This window comes from Polistes dominula, unplaced genomic scaffold, assembly GCF_049000335.1.
Source record: "Polistes dominula isolate Pdom_NZ unplaced genomic scaffold, Pdom_raw_medaka contig_49, whole genome shotgun sequence".
Taxonomy (NCBI): Eukaryota; Metazoa; Arthropoda; class Insecta; order Hymenoptera; family Vespidae; genus Polistes; species Polistes dominula.
The window spans coordinates 2,583,364-2,604,817 of NW_028300914.1; the positions used below are offsets into that span (position 1 = coordinate 2,583,364).

General features: G+C 26.3%; 1 protein-coding gene across 1 annotated transcript in view; it reads right to left on the reverse strand.

Moving 5' to 3' along the window:
• Positions 1–641: 641 nt before the first annotated feature.
• The window catches only part of C15 (homeobox protein C15), a 52,422-nt gene continuing 31,609 nt past the window's right edge, over positions 642–21,454 (reverse strand). Inside the window, exons 2-3 of the mRNA XM_089169773.1 lie at positions 14,607–14,835; positions 642–3,335 (exon numbers count right to left, since the gene is read on the reverse strand). Coding sequence (XP_089025899.1) covers positions 3,098–3,335; positions 14,607–14,835 — 467 coding nt within the window. The 3' untranslated portion in view covers positions 642–3,097. The remainder of the gene's footprint in view (positions 3,336–14,606; positions 14,836–21,454) is intronic.

Genomic DNA, 21,454 nt, shown 5'->3' on the forward strand with positions numbered 1-21,454 from the left:
AATAAATAAATTAAATAAATATTAATAAAATAACTAGTTCAATATCGAAATTGTTTTGTATCAATCAAAATCATTTATATTTATAATATATATATTTTGTGTATTTGAATTTTGATTTTAAATAAATAAAAAAAAATAAGAAATTAATTTTTTAAAAATATTATTATATAATATAATATTAATGTATAATTATTATAATATTATATTATATTATTATATTATAATATTATATTATATAATTATTATAATATTATATATAATATAATTATATAATTATGTAATATATTAATATTATATTATTTTTTAATATTAATATTGTATTATATTAATTTATAATATACATATATAATATCTATATTAATTATATAATATTAATATTAACATATAATATTATACAATATTAATATTATTGATAAAAAAATAAAAAAATAAACAAAAGTTTTGTAATTATTTGAGAAATTTTTAAATTGATAAAAAATATACAAAATAAAATAATATAAAAATTTGAAAAAAAAAAAAAAACAATATTTTTATATTTATACACATATATATATAAAACGTACCTGTGTGAGAACGAACTCTTAAAAATTTATTATCTTTTTGTTTTATTTTCTCTTCTTGTATTTATCAGGCCGGTTAAGATGACATATTAATTTTTGTATATACTCGTATAATTCATATAATGGGTTTTCTTTTTCAGAGAAATTTTTCTTTTTTGTTTCTTTTTTCTTTTTTTTTTTTTTTCATCATATATACAACATTACACGTAAGGTACATAACATCACATTGTTCGTTATAATCAATAGTTTACGATTAATCTTATCTTAGGTTCTTCACATCTCCTTCTTCTTCTTATTTTTATTATTATTTTATCTCATCATCATTATCATTATTATTATTATTATTATTGTAATCATCGTCGATGATCATCTGCGTTTATATTTAATTAATTACGTTTATCACGTGATTATTTATACTATAATTTCTTTTTCTATCTTTCATTTTTTCTTTCTTTTTTTCTTTCTTTCTTTCTTTCTTTCTTTCTTTCTTTCTTTCATTACGAAGATGCAAATTGGAATAAGGAAACACAAAGGATACGAATACCTCGCGAACTTTACGTGTGTGTGTATTTATATATATATATATTTATATATACTTATAGTATGTATATTGTAAGACCGATTAAATTATGAGCATGTGTGTGCGCACGTACACGTACACGTACACGTACACATCGTCTAATGCAAAAACCGACATATTTACATTTTGGTGAACAATCATCAAATTCGATTATTTCGAATAATCGAAATTATTCGTACGTTTCACGCAATCACATATACACACACAGAGGACTCACAAACACACACACACACACATATTATTTACGCACACATTCATTCTGTCATAATAAAAAAAAAAAAAAAAGAATTCTTTTCTATCGTACAAGAGTTAATTCGTAATTACATCTACATTACTAATATATACACCAGATATGTCGACCATTTTCGATCATTTCGTGTTATTTTCTCTTTCTCTTTCTTATACAAATAAGAGAAAGAGAGACAGTGTGTGTGTGTATGAGAGAGAGTGAGAGAGAGAGAGAGAGAGAGAGAGAGAAAGTACAATAAAATCGATGCACGAATAATCGCATTTATTTTAATCGAATTCAACTTCGTGTATCATCGGTCAAGATCGACAATTTCAATTTCTTTTTTTGTTTTGAAAAAACCTATAAACAACTCTCTTTTTTTCTTTTTCTTTCTTTCTTTCTTTATTTCCTTTCGTTTATTTATCTTTTTTTTTTTATGGAGGGTAAAGGTAAGGCGTATCATCTCATATGGGAGAAAATTGGAAAAAGTGTCCAGCTGTATGCTATAAATAACAGTTCAAAAACCTTCCAGAATGGCGCTGGTGTAGACAAAGGGTATGGTATGAATTTAGCAATTGTAAATGAATTGAAGTATGCCGAGTTAAAAAATGTAATATTATTGCCGACTAAAGTAGTTAATTATTGAAAATTTCAACTACTTGCGTAGTACAAAATAATGTAGTAAATATAACCTTTAAAGAATTATTATGAAAAAACGTGTGAACTAGAGTGATTGTATTTGGTGAACTGTGAATAGTACGTTTATTGATTTTTTATCATTTAATTTTATGAACAAGTATGTGAATAACAAAAAACTGTTATGGGTAAAATTTGTGTTGTGAAATTTGTGTTCCTTATTTATTTCTCAATCCTACTCTAATAATATTTGGCGCTTTCTTTAAAATTTACCCTGATGCTAATGTGGCGCCACCCTAATTTAATGCATTTCGACGGACACTTTTCATATACACAGATGATACTCCTTACCTCTACCCACCATACTTTTTTTACTATGTGTATATCGAATAAGCCGATAAAATGAATCATTTGTTAGGTTAGGTTCGTTACGGTCGGATCAATTATGTTATATGTTTCTGTAAATAGAAATTTTTCTTTCAAGACAAAAATGCGTTTAAGAATAATTACGTGACATTTTCTTCATCTCTTATCTTTTTTAATAATATAATTGCGAACCGTCACTATATATAATATACAGATATAAATTAACTTAAAGCCGTTAGGAATGTTTCTCATCGTATTATTCGTCCATTATTATTATTCTTCGATCAAATAAATTTATAACACGAGTATAAATAGAATATAATTATTCGAAATACAAATTAAAATTATTGTAATACGATGAATAAAAATATACCTATCACGATTTCGAAGAATTATTTTATTCAAAATGGCCGAACAAAAGGAAAAGAAAAGAAATAACTCGATCGATAAAGAAGAGTTCTGCGAACATTAGAAAGAAAGAAACCAGCAAAAAAAAAACACTTTGAATCCTCCTAATTCATGGTGAAATGTTTTATCTCAATAAAAATGTTATCTTTCCTTTTTTTTTTTTATATGAATGAATGAATGAAAAAAAGAAAAGTTCGAAGAAGCGAATAATTGTGTCGAGAAATAGACGATAAACGTAGTTGTCAATGTTGTTGTTGATTGGTTGGTTGTTTAAGACCACCGGACGAGTGTTCCCCGATTAACCAGAATCGGCACGGTTCAGCAAATCGGTTCGGCAAGAGGCTGAGGGGGACCATAAGGCGAGGCCCACTGGCCCACTGGATGCGTCAACGCTGTTGGTGGTTGTTGCCTGTCCAAACCGGGTACCGTATTACCAGCTGGATGACTTGACACTGTTGTTGGGTAAGCTACTTTATTGAGAGCCTCTGCTTGCAGTGACAGCATCAATCGATTAGCCGCCTGTCTCTCAGCTTCCCTTTCTTCCGCTGTTTGTCTCCTGAAAATGAATTTATTACTAAATGTCATTTTAACGAAATTTCTTTTATTGTTTATTGGGGGTTTGTTTTTCAATAAATGTTTTGACAACAACCTTGTTTTATAATCATACAAATAGTTCAGTTTAACGTTGTTTGTTTTATGACAAAACAAATGTTGATTTTTTGATTAGTTGATTGCTGATTTGATATTGTTTGTATTTTGTTAGAAAGATAACCTTAAAAAAATCCTACAATAAGGCAGGATTAAATTAAAAATATCAAATTAAATCAAATAAAGATTTGATGAGTTAGGTGTTGGCTATTTTTCTAGTGAAATAGTGTTAAATAAAAAGAATGAAAAGAATTCACTACTAAAGTCATTTCATTCCTTTTCTATTAGACAAATATTAAAAATAAAAAGAATATATAATAATTGTATGATTAATTGAACAATGTGTGTATTATATTATCATAATCGTTTGATATCTTCTTAAATATTTGATTTGTGTGTTTTTATATTGAATGAAGTTTAATAGAAATGATACAAACACGACGAAAAGAGGGGAAAGAGAAACGATCGTTGGTTGGTTGATTCGACTAACAGGGAAACAAACGTAATAAAGTTAATTTGATTCGTCGCTACTGTCACTACACGCTCGTCTAGTTTAGTCTCGAGGGTTATAACAAGAGGGAGGGTGGTGGTGTCTGTTTTCTAGCATTGGATCTATTAAGAAGCCACAAAATGGCCGGTTTGTTGGTAACTTCGACAGATCTTATATACAACTACACATACTATCACTACGTATTTCCAAAAAGAACTAGAACAAAAAACAATGATATCATTTTGTTCCATTCAATAATGTAATAAATAATTAATTTTGTTGTTGGACAATATTTTAAATAAATAATAATTGTTTGTAGTAAAAATTGGATATATGGTAAATGTATTGTATAATAAATAGATCAATATTAAATTATTAGATACACTAATTTGGTATATTAAATATAGCAAATTTGGTATATTAAAATATTACAAATTTAATATATTAAAATATTACAAATTTGGTATATTAAAATATTAATCTATATACACATATAAACAATAGTAATGCAATCTTGAACCTATTATAAATAAATAAAAATCATCTATTTAGAAATAATTAATTATTATTTATATTAGCAACCCCTCCCCCTCCCCCAAAAAAATAAAAAAAAAATAAAATGAAAACGTTGATAGATATAGATCAAATAAATTATGATAAAATGTGATGTTCGTTAATTTATTATGAGAGATTATTGATTTAATCCTGACCAGTTTTTTTTTTTTTTTACCTGAAATGTTTTACAGTAACCTGCTGCCAAGGGACAAAATACCAATCCATTTTAGCCAAGCAAGTAAGCACAAGTATCCTTTATCTGTAAGATCCGTCCTCCTCTTGTACTTTCAAGAAAGCAACTGATAAAGGATCGCCAACAATTAAACTCGAAAGTTATCCCGTCCGGTAGGCGCCAGGTAAGATAACGTAGCCAATCAGGGATCGAGTTGTACACGAGCCAAGAGAAAACACAGTCGTTCCATTAGAGTTAATCTCAGGTCTTTGGTAATTAAACGGTTTCGTTGTACCTTTGTTCTTATCCGAAAAGATGCCGATCCTTTATTCTTATCTTTTTTTTTTTTCAACTATCTCTCTTCCCATTCCCTTTTTTTTTCTTTTTTTACTTGATAATTCGCATAATCTAATTTAACGTTTCAAACTTTTCCTGAGTTATATATACAGGTATATGTCTTTTTTTTGAACCTCGTTTATCTTCGTTTTAGGAATTTTGGTAGATTATCATGAGGAAAATTAAATAAAAGTATTAATAGAGAGAGATATTAAATATTATATATAATATTAATAATATTGAATTAATAATATTTAATAATTATATATATTATAATTTATATAATATTTATATTATATAAAATTATATATATATAACATACATAATTATATTTTATTATTATATTTTTAATATTATTTTTTAATTTTATTATATTTAATTATATATATATATTTTAATATTATATACATTATACTCGATTATTTATCGTATTTAATTTTAATGTAATTTAAAAGCTACATATAGCTAACATATATACAAATATAAATTAAATAATAAAATAAATAATAAAAAAATAAATATATCTAAAATAAGATTGCCATATTATTAACAATTTTTAATCAATATTAAAAAAATAATTTCTTAAATAAAAAATAAAAAAAAACCCATATAGAAAAACAACATCTACCTTTTCACCTTTCCATCTTGAATTTCGATAAATATAATATCATATTGGAAACAAAATAAAAAAGGGTTATTTTTTTCTTGGAATAATTTTCTGAACTCCTGTTCTTTTTTTATTTTTTTATTTTTAAACGACTCAAGTCCCTAAGATTTTTTTTTTTTGAAGAGATTCTTGTTACGAGATGCGTGCGTTAATCACTAAAGACCGGTGGCTCCTTGTCCTACCTGTCTTCTCGCATATTATAACGTGATTCTACCTAACCCGTGATCACAAATTATCTATCTCTCTCTTTCCCATTTTTGATCCCATAATTTTTTCTTTTTTTCCTTTTTTTCTTTCCATCTTTACGTTTCGGTTTCCTTTCGTTTTTATTTCAGATTTTGTTTTGTTTTTTTTTTTATTTTTTCAGTTTCGTCTAACCTGACACACACTATCCCGTCGCATTCAACTTCCTGTGATCTTTTCCGATTAGATGAGAAGAAGTAACGAGATTCACTCCCCAAAGTAACTTTTTCTCTCACGCGATGTCTGATAATAATTGACTCTTATTTCTATCACGAATTTCTCATTTCGACAAGGTCAATTATCCTCTCTCTCTCTCTCTCTTTCTATCTTTTTCATTCATTCATTCATTCATTTTTATTTATTTTTTTGTTTCATGTGTTTCGAAACATATTCGAATAACATTTAGATATATATAAATTGAAAGGATCATTTTATTGAAATTATTTAAAAAAAATCGAATAATAATTTAATCGTACAATCAAGTACAAAATTTCTGTCATTATATTAATCGATATAAAATGATTAATATAATCCAAATAAATTCAAGAAATGGCACAAACTTTAGATATATATAACACATTGGCTGAAAAGTCTTGGGCCTAACAAAGAAAACACAATTTTTTTCGTTCAAAATTGGTTTTATTCATCAATATAATCTCTATCAAGAGCAACACAATCATTCCAGTGCCGTTCTAACATTTCAATACAACTTTTGTAGAACGATTTATCTTTTGCCTCAAAATAGGTCTCAGTTTCAGCGATAACCTCTTCATCACTGGTGATTTTTTTTTCCAGCGAGCATTCTTTTGAGATCTGCAAATAGGAAAAAGTCACTGAGGGCCAGATTCGGAGAATACGGTGGATGGGGAAGCAATTCAAAGCCCAATTCATCCAACTTTGTCATCGTTTTCTTGATCAATTGTGAGCACGAGCGGCATTCACTTTGCACACAACTTTCGCATGTCTAAGTATTCATGTACTATATGTCCTACACGTTACTTTGATATCTTTAGAATCTCAGCTAACTCAATCAACTTTACTTTACGTCATTTAAAATTATTTTGTGGTTTTTCTTGATGTTTTCGTCGGTAACAGTCTCTTTCGGTCGTCCGCTGAGTTCATCATCTTCGACGCTCATTTCGCCTAGTTTGAACTTAGCAAAGCACTTCTCAACGGTTGATTTTGCTGGTGAAGAGTCCGAATAATGTTTATCAAGTCAAGCCTTGGCTTCAACAGTATTTTTTTTTTTTTCAATATAAAGCAATGTTTTATTAACACACGAAAATCTTTTCTCTGCATCTTTTTGAAAATAACAAAAGTTGCTTCACTCAAAATGTTACATCTCACGAACCAACTATTCGACACTTGGGAAATTTATACACATATTTTTTGAAGTTTAATATTAACAAAAAATCATATGGATTTAATCCTAGTAAAGTCATATATGTGTGTGGCCCATGACTTTTCAGCCCATGTGTTATATTGCTGATATAAAACATCAAATATCTCGCAAACTATTGACATTTCGATGACCTTCATTAAATACTTTTTAACGCAGAATTAAAAAAAGGAATCGAATAGTGTAAATAAAAATATGAGGTTTTATTTGAAAAAAAAAGTGCAACTGCATTTAGCATGTGCATCGATGCATTTTCAAAAAAAGTAAGATCATAGAAAGTTGACATTTGTTGTGCCATATAACTATTTTCTTTTATGATTTTTTTTCTATTGTTACTTAAAAAAAAGTTATTACCCGTCTCCGTTCCAAGAATCACCCTGTATATATATATATATTTAATTATATTCAAAATGATTTTCACATCACGAACGTTAATCAATTTTTTAATTGATAAAAATCTATATTAATCATTTGCGTTGATTCGATTAATGTTTCGAATACGAATCATTATCTTATAAATAAATAAATAAAATCGAATTTATAGAGAGAACGAAATAAAGAGAAAAAGAGAGAGAGAGAGAGAGAGAGAGAGAGAGAGAGGTTGAGAAGATGACATTTCGATATTAAATTTATTTATCTATCTCATTTAAAATATTAACCAAATATCGACGCGTATAATTGACAAAAAAAAAAAAAAAGAAAATAAAAAAAGATCGGAACAAATTTATTAACATATAAATTACTATTATTATTATTATTATTATTATTTATTTAATTAAATTATTTATATTAAAATGTTGTATAAACGTACACGATAGTATTTCTATTAGAAAGGAGGATGGTTTTATTATCAAATTGAAGATGAGTTTGGTCTATGATTAACGCGAATTAGATCGTAGAGATCGGCAAATCCATTGCGGTTACGCCGTTGCACACCAGTGACAGGTACGCCTACGCCCGTGCAAGTAATTAACGCGGTTAGCAATTAATAATTGAGGGCGCCGTGCCGATTACATTTTGCAGCCCCCCTTGAACGCGTGTAGAACTGCCTTAGTGTATTCAAACTCATACACATATAGATACACAGACACAAGAAGACACAGACATTGTGCTAACGAACTCGCCCCATTTGCTCTCATGATAATACAACCGTATTTTCCTGCAACCTGGGGACGCATTATTCTCATTGTTAGGTATATACGAAAACATAGTTGCGAAAATGCAATTTTCTCATTTTCAAATTATTTCTCTCTCATCGAATTAAAATTGTAAAAGTATTTCTTTTTGTTTTTGTTTTTTTTTTTTTTTTTTTTTTTTTACTATTAGTTATTTCTAATTTACGTCATATACGATTTATCGTTGTTGTTGTTAATGTTGTTCTTAAGTTATTATAATATTAGATAGGTATTAGTATAATTATTATATGTTATATTATTATTATTATTATTATTAATATGTAATATTAAATTTAGGTATTTATAATTATATTTATTATATGAAAATAAATTTATTTTAAATATTAAAATATAATTATATATTTTACTAGGGGTGCCCCGCCACGCGTTGCTGTGGCTCACAATCAGTCCGATACACACGTCTTTAAGTTAACGAATTACCTTATACCGCCATCTGTTAGAATCTTATCAAACTAACAGAGATACTCATGACTCTTTGTTAATAAACATATAATTCGATTAATAAAATAATATTGCGATTATAAATTGAGATATAAACTATCCTATCTTTCAACTTGGATGAAACTGCACACAGGGTGCAAAATTTGATTAAAATCGGTTCAGTAGATTAGGAGTCCATTGCGGACAAACAACGTGACACGTATTATATATATATATAAGGATATCAAAATAAATTTATTTTAATAATAGATATAATTATATATTATATTTTTTAATATTAAATATTATACTATATCTAATATATATATATACACACACACAAACACACACACACACAATATTATATAGTATAATATTTATAATTAATAATAATTATATTATATATACAATATAACTTTATATTTTAAATTTAATAGAATAGAAAATACATTAAAATCAATAAATATAAAACCAATAATCTGACAATATCTCAAAACTTTAGATTTGCAATTTACCAACTATCTTCGATAATAAAAATGAAAGAATTTTTCTAACCATAGAAATATTAAATAAAAACCTACGAACACATCCGATATTAACCGCAAAATTTTAATCGAAAAAGCACGAAGATATCTTCACTTTTGTTTCTTCTTCTTAAAAGAAAAGAAAAGAAAAAAAAAGGAAAAATTCTGAATCGTATTAACGTTCCGTCGTCAATCATGCGTACGATCAGTATGATCAACTTCCTTCACCGTCGGAAATGATATTATTATCTTTTATCTAACGTATTCTTTATTATTACAATATCAATATCAATATTTTTCATTAATAAAAATCATAATAATAATAATAATAATAATAATTGTTTTATCAAAAGAAACCGAGCGCGATGTATTTAATTAAAAATTTCATTAATACATATGTAAAACAACACACTAATATAATAATCAAATGTTCTTTGAGTATCGCACAGCAGGTAGAATGATAAAAATAAAAATAAAAAAAAAGACCCTTTTACATCAAGAGATCAACCAAAACTGGAATGGAAATCATTTTGATTTAATCTTGTTGCTTATTTCTAAGAACCAATCGTACAAACATGTTTCATCTCACATATATGTATATATAGATGAACTAACACGCAAATAAAGTTTAAGAACTTGTCGTTCTAGTTATAATAACGAGTTGATGACTATTAAAAAAGAAAAAAATACAAAAAAATAATTAAATACATCTTTCGGATAAAGTAGTTTGACTTGTTTAGAATTTGTATTAAAGCTTTCTTAAAACATTGATCGTTTGACGCTGTTCAATCAAAGAAGAATAATCGATTGATAACTAATTCAATTTGTTAGTTATTTTATCTTTAAATTATGTTTTCACATTCTTGTTTTATTATTTATTTTTCTTTCTACATTTATACATTGGAAATAAATGTTCTTTACTTTCTATAATATTTTTAATGAATATTCATAACAAAAAAAAAAAGAAAAGAAATGAACAATTAGATTGATATTAATAATTAGATAATATATTAGTAAGATATATTTTTTGTAGAAAAATTAATTAATAGATCTTTGAGGTTTTATTATTATTATTATTTTTTTTTAAATGTTAGTATAATTTATATTACAAAATAATTATGGTTACCAATATGTAATTAAATGTTTAATTTAAATATAATAAATAGTATATTTATTATTTAAAAAAAAATAATAATAATAAATTAATATTAAATTATTATAAAAATTATATTAATAGATTTTTGAGGTGTTATATTTTTTTTTTTAAGATGATGTTAGTATAATTTATATTACGAGATAATTGTGTTAATCAATAACTAATTTAATGCTAACTAATTTAACACTTATTGTTAAATATAATAGATAGTATATTTAATTTCCAAAAAATAATAATAATAATAAATTAGTATTAAATTATTATAAAAATTATATTAATAGATCTTTAAGCTTTTATTTTTTATTTTTTTTTTTAAGATGATGTTACTATAATTTATATTACAAAATAATTGTGTTAACCAATAACTAATTAAATGCTTAACTTATTGTTAAATACAATAGATAGAATATATTGGTTTTTAAAATAATAATAAATTAATATATTAAATTATGATAAATATTTGAAACCATTATTTTTAAATAATATCAAAATACGAATAATAATAATTCGCAAAACTATATTCCATTTAATTATCCAAAAAAACTATTTCAAATATTATTACTATGAATTGTCTTACGATTCATAAAATAAAATAACAAATCTTCCAAATATACCGTTATAAATATTATACCAGATTACGATCTATTGAACTGCTTTTATCTCTCGAAAAGATTGTTCCGTTAAATCTTGAAAGTAATCTAGTTCTTGATTTATAATATTTAAACAAACAAAACAAAACAAAACAAGAAATATCCAGATACTTATACCTAAAAAAAAACAAAAAGTAAAGTATCAAAAAGAAAGAAAGAAAGATACTTCTGGTTAAAGATAATCGTTATCTCGAAAAAGTATATCCTATATACATATACATATACCTATATATATATATATATATACTAAATGATTGGTTAAAATATCCATAGATATATCAAGTATCGAAGTTACAAATCATTTTTCATGTTCGATCATACAAATCAGTTGAGATGCGTGTGTTACTTTGGTGATTTTCTATCTTAGTAAAATGATTATTCGTACTAACATACATACACACACACACACACATACACACATACTACTATTACAGCATGGATAGGATAAATTTTAAAACCGGTTGAAAGAGAAACAAAAAGAAAACCAAATTGTATCTGTGTGTCTCCTTAAACGATGGTAGCACAGAGAGAGAGAGAGAAAGAGAGAAAGAGAGAGAGAGTAACAACCAATATCTAATAGTATTCGATAGATAGATAGATACTAGTGATACTATGTATATATAACCACGACAGGAACTTGGGTGAATCGTGTTCCCCCCTGTTCCCCCTCTTGCAGTTAGAGTAGGCGTGCTGGTATACACACAGAACTCGATGAATCTTTAAAACTAAAGTTCGAATCGAACGAACGTTGTACCTAGTGAGTTGAAATAGATATAGATAGTTATCGAGAAGGATAGAAATAGATATTAAATGTAAGAATGAGAGGAAGTGAGAGGGGGTACAGAGGTAGGAGGGGGGGGGGGTGGTGGAATACTAGAAGATATCGAAGTCCGATTTTCAAGCGTCGGGGATGAATTCGGAGTCGTTTGACAGTTTAAAAGCCAAGAAGTTAGTGTTGCTGAGAGGGAAGAAGCTTTGTCAGAAAGAGAGATTGAAGGGATGGGCTGGGTGGGGGGAGGGGAGGGTAAATGAGAATGGGAGGAGGAGGATTTGAAGAGGAAGAGTAGGGTGGGTTTGGTGCACCCCTCTTAGGGTTTTGATGGAGAGACGGGGACGACTAGGTGGTTGGCAGTCAAAGCAGGGGGTTGGTAACGTTTCTACACTACTCTTGCTGATGTTGCTAACGTTGATATTGGAAAGTGGTGCTAGTGGTAGTGGTAGTACTGATGCTTCTAGTGTTTTGGTGGTAGTAGTAGTAGTAATACTGGTGATGGTGGTGGTGGTGGTACTGATACTGTTGCTGGTGGTGGTGGTGGTGGTGGTAGATGAGAGAACGCGACGGGAGGGTGCGGACTACATTATGTACGGGACAAGGCTAAGCTGTTAGGTAGCTGAATTATTGAGACCGAGTTATCTCGTCTCTGCCTACAGTCATCTTGTTACTTTAAACGCAGCTGCTGCTCACTCGACTCGGACTACTACCACTGTGAGGAGACTTTGAACTCGATTCGTAACACGGATTCACCAATCCTGATATGGAAGGAGGTAGAATAGGGTGGGAAACAAAATTTGCTGGAAGAACCATTCTTTTCAATGCACACCCTCTTTCTTTCTTACTTGATTTCTTTTTTTGTTCTTTGTATTTCATACTACAACAAATTCTACACATTACTGTATTGTTTTTAAATTTCATTTTGTAATAATTTGCAACGATATTATTTAAAATGTTTCTTTTATATCGTTTATTCGTTTAATTTATTAATAAAGGGTGTTATTTGTGGTATGTGTTAAAAATTAATTTAAATATTTTTATTTCATCATAGAATAACACGAATTATTTAACAAAAATATAATCATTAAAAAATTGAATTCATAAAATACTTATAGGGAATTTTAGTACAAAGAAAAATAAATAAAAAAAGAAAGAAAGAAAGAAAGAACGTAGTATACACGTATATCTACTCGAAAGTCCATTTTCAAAAAACGAAAAGGAAAAAGAAAAAAGGAATTATACTAATTCTTTCTACTAACGTTGCTTAGTTTCTTCTTATCATTTGGAATCCTCATCATCCACCCCAAGTCTGACCAATATCCACGCGTTTACTGCTTTATCGTACCTACAGTTACACACATATGTATATATACGTATATATATAAGTTTTTTGTAGAAGGGATCCAAAAGAGGTAGAAAGATCGGCAGGGCTTTTAGAAATTCTTTGCCAGTGGCAGGTGAGTTGGAAAAAGGAGTGTAAAGAATAAAAGGTGATGCTGGTGTTTAGTGGTAGTGGTGGTGGTGGTTATGGTTCTGATGGTGATGGTGATGGTTCTGATGGTGATGGTGATGGTGGAGAATGTCGCCGTGCTCGTCTCGCCGTCGAGACGCCCCTGAGTTGTATTATCGAAGGACTACGCCATGAATGGGGCCCCCTTTTATCTAAATGACGTGTTTTCGTCCTTCCTTATCTTGAAGAGACTCCATACAGTTCAACTTCCAATATACTCTTGTGAAACGTATATATATATATATACATACATGTATGTATGTATGTATGGATGTATGTATGTATATATGTATGTATGTATGTATGTATGTATAAAAAACAAAACAAGAAAAACAAGAAAAATGTAGATCTACCTTTTCTTTCTCACTTAAATAAACTGTTCGTTAGGTTGCTATTAAAATTCCGATCAAGATGGCATCAAACACACACACACACACACACACACAAGTTTTTCTTTTCTCAATTTCTACCATTTCTTTCCTATCGATATTTTAGTTCTTTAATTTTTATATAATTCTAAACTATTTAATGCAATCAAATGAATACTCACTAATAATTTATGGGAATTCAAATTAAACATAAATAATAATATATGTAAAAAATATCAAAAGTAAGGTTAGTTATGTCATATAACATTCAATTGTGATACAGTGCCATCTATTGAAAATTTAGGAGTACCTAGAGACTTAGTTAACCTTTAAATAATAAATCTTTAAATTTGCGATAAAAAATACAAAATAAACGCGATAAACATTATCCTATATCTTAAGTTGAACAAAATTACACAAAATAAAAGAAATTTCATTAAAATCGGTTAAGTAATTTCAAAGTTATCAGTGGACAAACATTGTGACATTGAATTTTTCTATTAGGATCTCTGACAGGGGCGTGGCGTAGCAATTCGACCTATCTATTCTAATTTTGAATTTAGCCACCAGATAGCGTATTCAAGTGCTAGAGATCCCAATATAAAGATATGAAGGACAGGTTGTTGACAAGTTTGGAGCTTTATAATAAAAAAAATAGTATCACTGTATGATGTAATATTATATTGTATATATTATAAAAATGAAATTTTTATAAACGTACCTCCATTTCGTCCTCCTATTTTGAAACCACGTTTTAACTTGAGCATCCGTCATCTTCAAGGACTTGGCTAATGCTGCCCTTTCAGCTGACGCAAGATACTTCTGTTTATGAAAACGTTTCTCCAATTCAGCGATCTGTATCCTTGTGAAGCTCGTTCTTGGTTTCTTTCTCTTTGGCGGGGTCCTGTTTTGATAGGGATGACCGATTCTTCTTGGAAATGCTCCAGCTACTGCTTTCGATGCAACAGAAATAATAAAAAAATTAAAATAAAAGTGAACATTGATAAGAAACTTTTCGAAAAAATAAAAAAAATGTTTATACTTAACTTTGCATTTAATTACTTTCTCACACATATACTCGTATATGTTTAGTAATTTAATTTTAAAATACAAAAAATAACATTCAATTAAATGTGGTCTATTCATTTATGTTGTTGTTTTTTTTTATATGAATATTTATATAGATATGGTATTTTTATTAATTTATAATAAATTGAACCGAATTAATATTGTATTATTGATATTACAAAATTAATTCTATATTATTTTTTATATAATATATAAATTAATTATATAAAATAATAGTTATATAAATATATATAATTTATATTATATATTCTATATTTTTTATATAAATTATATATAAATAATAATAATAATCTAAGTAATATAATAAATAATATTAATATACAATAATAAATAAAATTAAAATAAAATAATATAATAATATAATAAAATAAAATATAAATATAATAATATAAAATAATATTTTATATAAATTAATTTAAAGAAAAAAAAATAAATATAAACTAAATTAAAATTTTAGAAAAAAAAAAAACTCATACCAACTTTTTGATAAATGCATTTTTTAAACAATTTCTGTATAATTTGATCAAATAAAAAAATAAAATAAAATAATTATGTTCCTTAATTTGTCATATAAACTTATTCAAATCCCATATAAAAATCCATATTAAATTCTTTTATACAACCATAAAACTAATCAAAAATATTAAATATAAAATATAAAATATAATGAAAAACGTGAACAACCACAAATTTGTTCGTAAATAATATTACATTGATTTCATTTAAACAAAATCCCATAACTAATCTTTCTTCTATTTATATTTGAATTATAATCTTAAATAAAAGAATAAAGATCAATAATAATAATCGATTATATTATCAAGATAGTTGAAAACAACTCGTGAAATCTGACAAGTATGTATTTGCTAACAGGTGTATACCTTGATTTGTTGTAAATACATTAATAAAAGTAACCGTTAATCCGATATCGTTTGCACCAGTTCCATTTACACTATGCTCTAACAACAACAACAACAAATACTACAACAACAACAAAAAGAAAATTCAAAAAAACAAACAAAAAATGTACACAAGCAAGTAGTAGCAGCAGGAATATCGAAAATATAAACCCTCCTCTCTCCCTTTTTTATCAGTTCACTTTAGATGGGAAAGTAACTGTGTAAATTATAAGTAAGAAAACTCGTTTGCTTACTCGTTATCGAAATGCCACCTATCCAAGGTAATTATCGCACGCACTATTATATCGAAAATAGCCAATATATTATATACATCAACTATGTATGATATCACAGTTCCGCTTAGCACGAGATCCTGTTTATCTTCCTCTTTAAATAGTCCATCGAGTTTGTTCAAACAAAAAATATATATATATATATATATATATATTTAATCTGGTTACACGAAGAACACCAATTGCGAATAAATCGTTTCAGATCGAACGTATACTTTTTTTATTGTTTTATTTTGTTCAAAGAGTTTCGATAAGTCGATATCTCTAAACCATTAACAATTATTATATACATTTTAGTTTTAATTATCTAACGAGAGGAATAAAATATCTCATTGTGTGAATATAATTATTTGATTATTATATTTAATATCATCTGTCATATAAAATTTATAATTATTATTATAATTGATGAGAGATGATTGATTATTAAATTGTATATATAAAAAAAATTAAAAATAAATAAATAAAGAATATCAAATAAATATTATTATTCGTATTATTTATATTATTATTATTATATATAAATTTGTTACTATTGTTTTATAATATAAATATATTAGTGTTGTTATAGTATGAAGTTTAAATATATAATATTAAACTATTATATATATATATTTAATTTTAATATAAAAAATAACTTTAATATATAAATAAAATAAAATTGAATAATGTATATATAATTTTTATTTTACTAATTTACTATTCAATTTTGCATTTTCACTATTTCATTTTTATTTTACTAGTTTACTATCTAATCATTTTTTTTTACTATTTAATTTTTATATTTAATTTTAATATATAAATAACTTTAATATATAAATAAAATAAAATTAAATTACATATATATTATTATTATTATTTATTTTTATATTCTTTCTTTATATACCCCTGAGGGTTTTACTCGTTATTTGCACCAATCGCTGCGTAACAAGCTAACGCATTTATTTATTTTTATATTTATATTAATATTATATTAATTATATAATATTATTTATATTTTTTATTATAATTCTAATATTATAATAATATTATATATAACATATTAATATCATTAATAATAATATGTTAGTATTTAAATTGATATCTCTGAATATTTGTTATTAATTATTAATCACATATACAAAATGTTGTTTCACACACACACACACACATCAATTTTGTAAATTATTTTTAAAAATAAGATTTGATTAATATTTTTTAAAATTGATCAATATATCAGAGTTTTGTAATTAATATATACAATAATTTTGTTAATATATTAAATTACATTAGAATGGTAAGGGTTAAGATTACACATTGATACAATGTATACTTTTTAGTATCAATTATATTCATTTAATTATTAAATATATGTTAGTTGTGTATTATAACTGTATCAGAATGAAATGTGAATAAATTCGAACATTCTCGTACCATTAGCACTTATATCGAAGATAAGCTTTTTAATGATTACGATAATGAGGTGCGTATATGTACAAATATACATCAGTTAAAAAAAAATAAAAAAGAAATAGATATAATCGTTTTCTATGAAAAAAAAAAAAAAATAAAATAAAAAAAGAAAAAAGATATTGTTACAAAAGTTTAGAAGAAGTTTTATAATATTACTTGTGGAGTCACGCGATAATACTTAAAATCAAATTGACAAAATAAAAGTTTTTCTCTTTCATGGATATAATCATACACGTTACACAAGTTGAGTGTTATTAAGAACATTTTTAACACGATAATTTCTCTCTTTATTTGTATTTAAGTATTAATTCGAGTGTATCGGTACTGTTATATCGAACACCTATATCTAATCGAATTTAAATAGCAATTAGAGATGTATAGAGTTGAATATATATATTCTACTTTTCTAGTTAATCGAATTGTACAGTATGTATTTTTCTTTTTTGTTTTTGTTTTTTTTTTATCTTCAACGTACGATTTTATATTTTTGAAGTAAAATTCTTAAGAAAAGATCATCTTAATGTTATTCTTTTATTTTTTTTTTTATTAATTTTCAGTTTCATTAAAGTTTCAATAAATTGATCTAATTGTATGAAATAATTTTCTAAAGATATTATATATATATATAATTATATTAGCATATATCATTTATTATATTATATTACTATATTATCTTAATATATATAAATTACGTGTCACGTTGTTTGTCCGCAATGGACTCCTAAACTACTGAACCGATTTTAATCAAATTTTTCACACTGTGTGCAGTTTCATCCAACTTGAGAGATAGGATAGTTTATATCTCAATTTATAATCGCAATATTATTTTATTAATCGAATTATATGTTTATTAACAAAGAGTCATGAGTATCTCTGTAAGTTCGATAAGATTCTAACAGATGGCGGTATAAGTTAATTCGTTGACTTAAAGACGTGTGTATCGGACTGATTGTGAGCCACAGCAACGCGTGGTAAGGCACCCCCCTAGTATGATATATTATATATAATAATATATATATGTGTGTGTAAAAATATATGATTAATTATTAAGTTAAGAAAAAAGGTATATAAGAAATGAAACATATTATTAATGTTATAGAAAAAAAAATGATTTTACTTAACGAGAAAGGCATAGATGGATAGATAGATAGATAGATATAGTTATAGATAAATATAAAGATAAAATAAAATATTCCGCAAAGGCTAGAAAACCACAAGAGTTAAGCCATCCGTTGAGTTCGAGTAGCACCTGACAATCATCGTCAGTTGAGTGTCTTTAGTCACGTATTTACGAGGACAAAGATGTTCACGAAGAGAACGACTTTGCGGTGGCCTTCCATGGTCTATTATTTTCTTTCATTTCTGTTATGGTATCTCCGTTGAGTGTGCGAACAACTCCTATCTCGGAACTTTATTTTTCAATCTTTTTTTTTTTTTCTTTTTTTGTTCTTTCACGAATAAAACCAGAGAATCTTGGAAAGAACAATTCTTTATTCTTTTTATTTAAAATTTTTTTTTTTCAATTGTGACAAATTTTCTTCTATTACAAATATACGCATTTTGTTTTTTGTTTTGTTTTGTTTCGTTTCATTTTAACATTTCAAAAGTAAGTCATTATTTTTATCATGGTATCCTATAAAGTGTCTAGACCAGTCTCTTTGAAACTCTTTGGAAAAGACATCGTAGATTTACTCGTGTCTATCTCAAAATATATGTACCTACTTAACAAGGTTGTGTAGTAATACTGGTATATATATAAGTATCATATAACGAAGGATATTTGAACGGTCTCAAGAGGATGAGACATATTCGTAATCTTCGTATAATAATTTCTCTCTTAGAAGTGTTCAACTATGTAAAGTTGTAAAAGGGACTATGCACGCGATCGAGAAGATCGTGATGATCAAAAAAAAAAAAAAATATAATATCGAAGTAATGAGAGACTTCGTGTCGAAGGAAAATATATTTCTTTACTTTTTATCGAAATACTCGTATTTAAACGTATGAGTTGAAAAGAGATAGAAAATATATATATATATCTGAAAATATAAATCAACTCAAATGATTCTTTGTATTTCTACAATTGCTACAAGATTTCAAAGAAATTACTTCAAGTATTATACATACTTAAGTTTTAGATATTTTCTTATCTCAATCATTTTTTGTTTATTTGTATACATCAATTTTACAAGATTTTTAAATATTATTTTTATTCATTAGCATATGGTTGAAAAATATATTGTAGATTGGTATGTATTCGTGAATATTTCGTTGTGTCCAAATTTCAAGACACACATAATATCTTATTACATAATAAATATAATATTTAAATATGAAATTGCAATTGATTTAATAAATAAATATTAATGTGATAATAAAAACCTAGTTGTGTGCTAATGCAACTTTGTGTTCAAATTGCAAGACATAATATTTTATTATATAATAAATATATCTAAATATGAAATTGCAATTGATTTAATAAAACAATTAGCTTATAAAAAATTTCTTTTTTTATATTTTAGATTAATTAATTAATTATTTAATAAATAAATTAATGTGATAATAAAAACCTAGCTGTTTACGAATGCAGCCTTGTGTCCAAATTTCAAGAGACATAATATTTTATTATATAATAAATATATCTAAATATGAAATTGCAATTAATTTAATAAAACAAATTAGTGTATCAAAAATTCCTATTTTTATATTTTAGATTAATTAATTAATTATTTAAGAAATAAATTAATGTAATAATAAAAACTGTATACGAATGCAACTTTGTGTTCAAATTGCAAAACATAATATCTTATTATATAATAAATATAATATTTAAATATAAAATTGCAATTGATTTAATAAAACAAATTAGTGTATCAAAAATTTCTTTTTTTATATTTTAAATTAATTAATTAATTATTTTCTAAATAAATTAATGTGATAATAAAAACCTAGCTTTTTACGAATGCAACGTTGTGTTCCAAATTTCTAGCCTATCAGGGCAAAGTATTATACTTTTAAAGATTTGCAATTAGGTACAAATAAAATTGACATTTATACATATATAGATATATACATCAATATATCAATATAATACGTTTACCTGTATATTCTACTAAAACTCGAGACAATTTTTCCTCTTCAAACACCATTAACTGTCTCGTTTATGACCGATTATTTTCGTATGATCGACATCGATACAGGAGGATCTCTATTCAAGCAGCTGTATAATGGGGAAATGCAATTTCGAGATTAACAAGACCGATAACGAGCGAACAAGATAAAGAAAGAAAGAGAAAGAAAGGGCTGTTACGATGTTGAAAATTTCTTACCAGAGAAAATTCAATTTGACGCATAACAACTCCCCCACCTCCACCTCCTCCTCCTTCTCCTCCTCCTCAACCTCCACCTCATACTTTTGTACTTCCACTTCTACCTCTTTTATCCCTCCCACCCTGTTTTTCTCATTCCACCTCCACTTCCATCATTTCAACTTGTAACTCGACCGTAACCACCACCAACAGGAATCATCGTTAAAGGGTAAACGGCCATCGTAGATGAATATTACCCTTCCCTCTTTACCCTCCTTCTGCCCTCGACGAATTATTCGAGCCCTCTTTCAATCACCCCCTTGACACCGTTCACCCTTTCTTTCTTTCTTTCTTTCTTTTTTTCTTCTTTTTTAACTCTTTCAGTGCAGAATACTTTTATTTACAATGTTTTGTAGAAATAGAATAATTTATTATTAATAGGATTCTAATAATAAATTATATTTAATAATTATTCTTTTTGTTTTTCAATATATTATTGATATATTTAATATCATTAAATTAAAATTT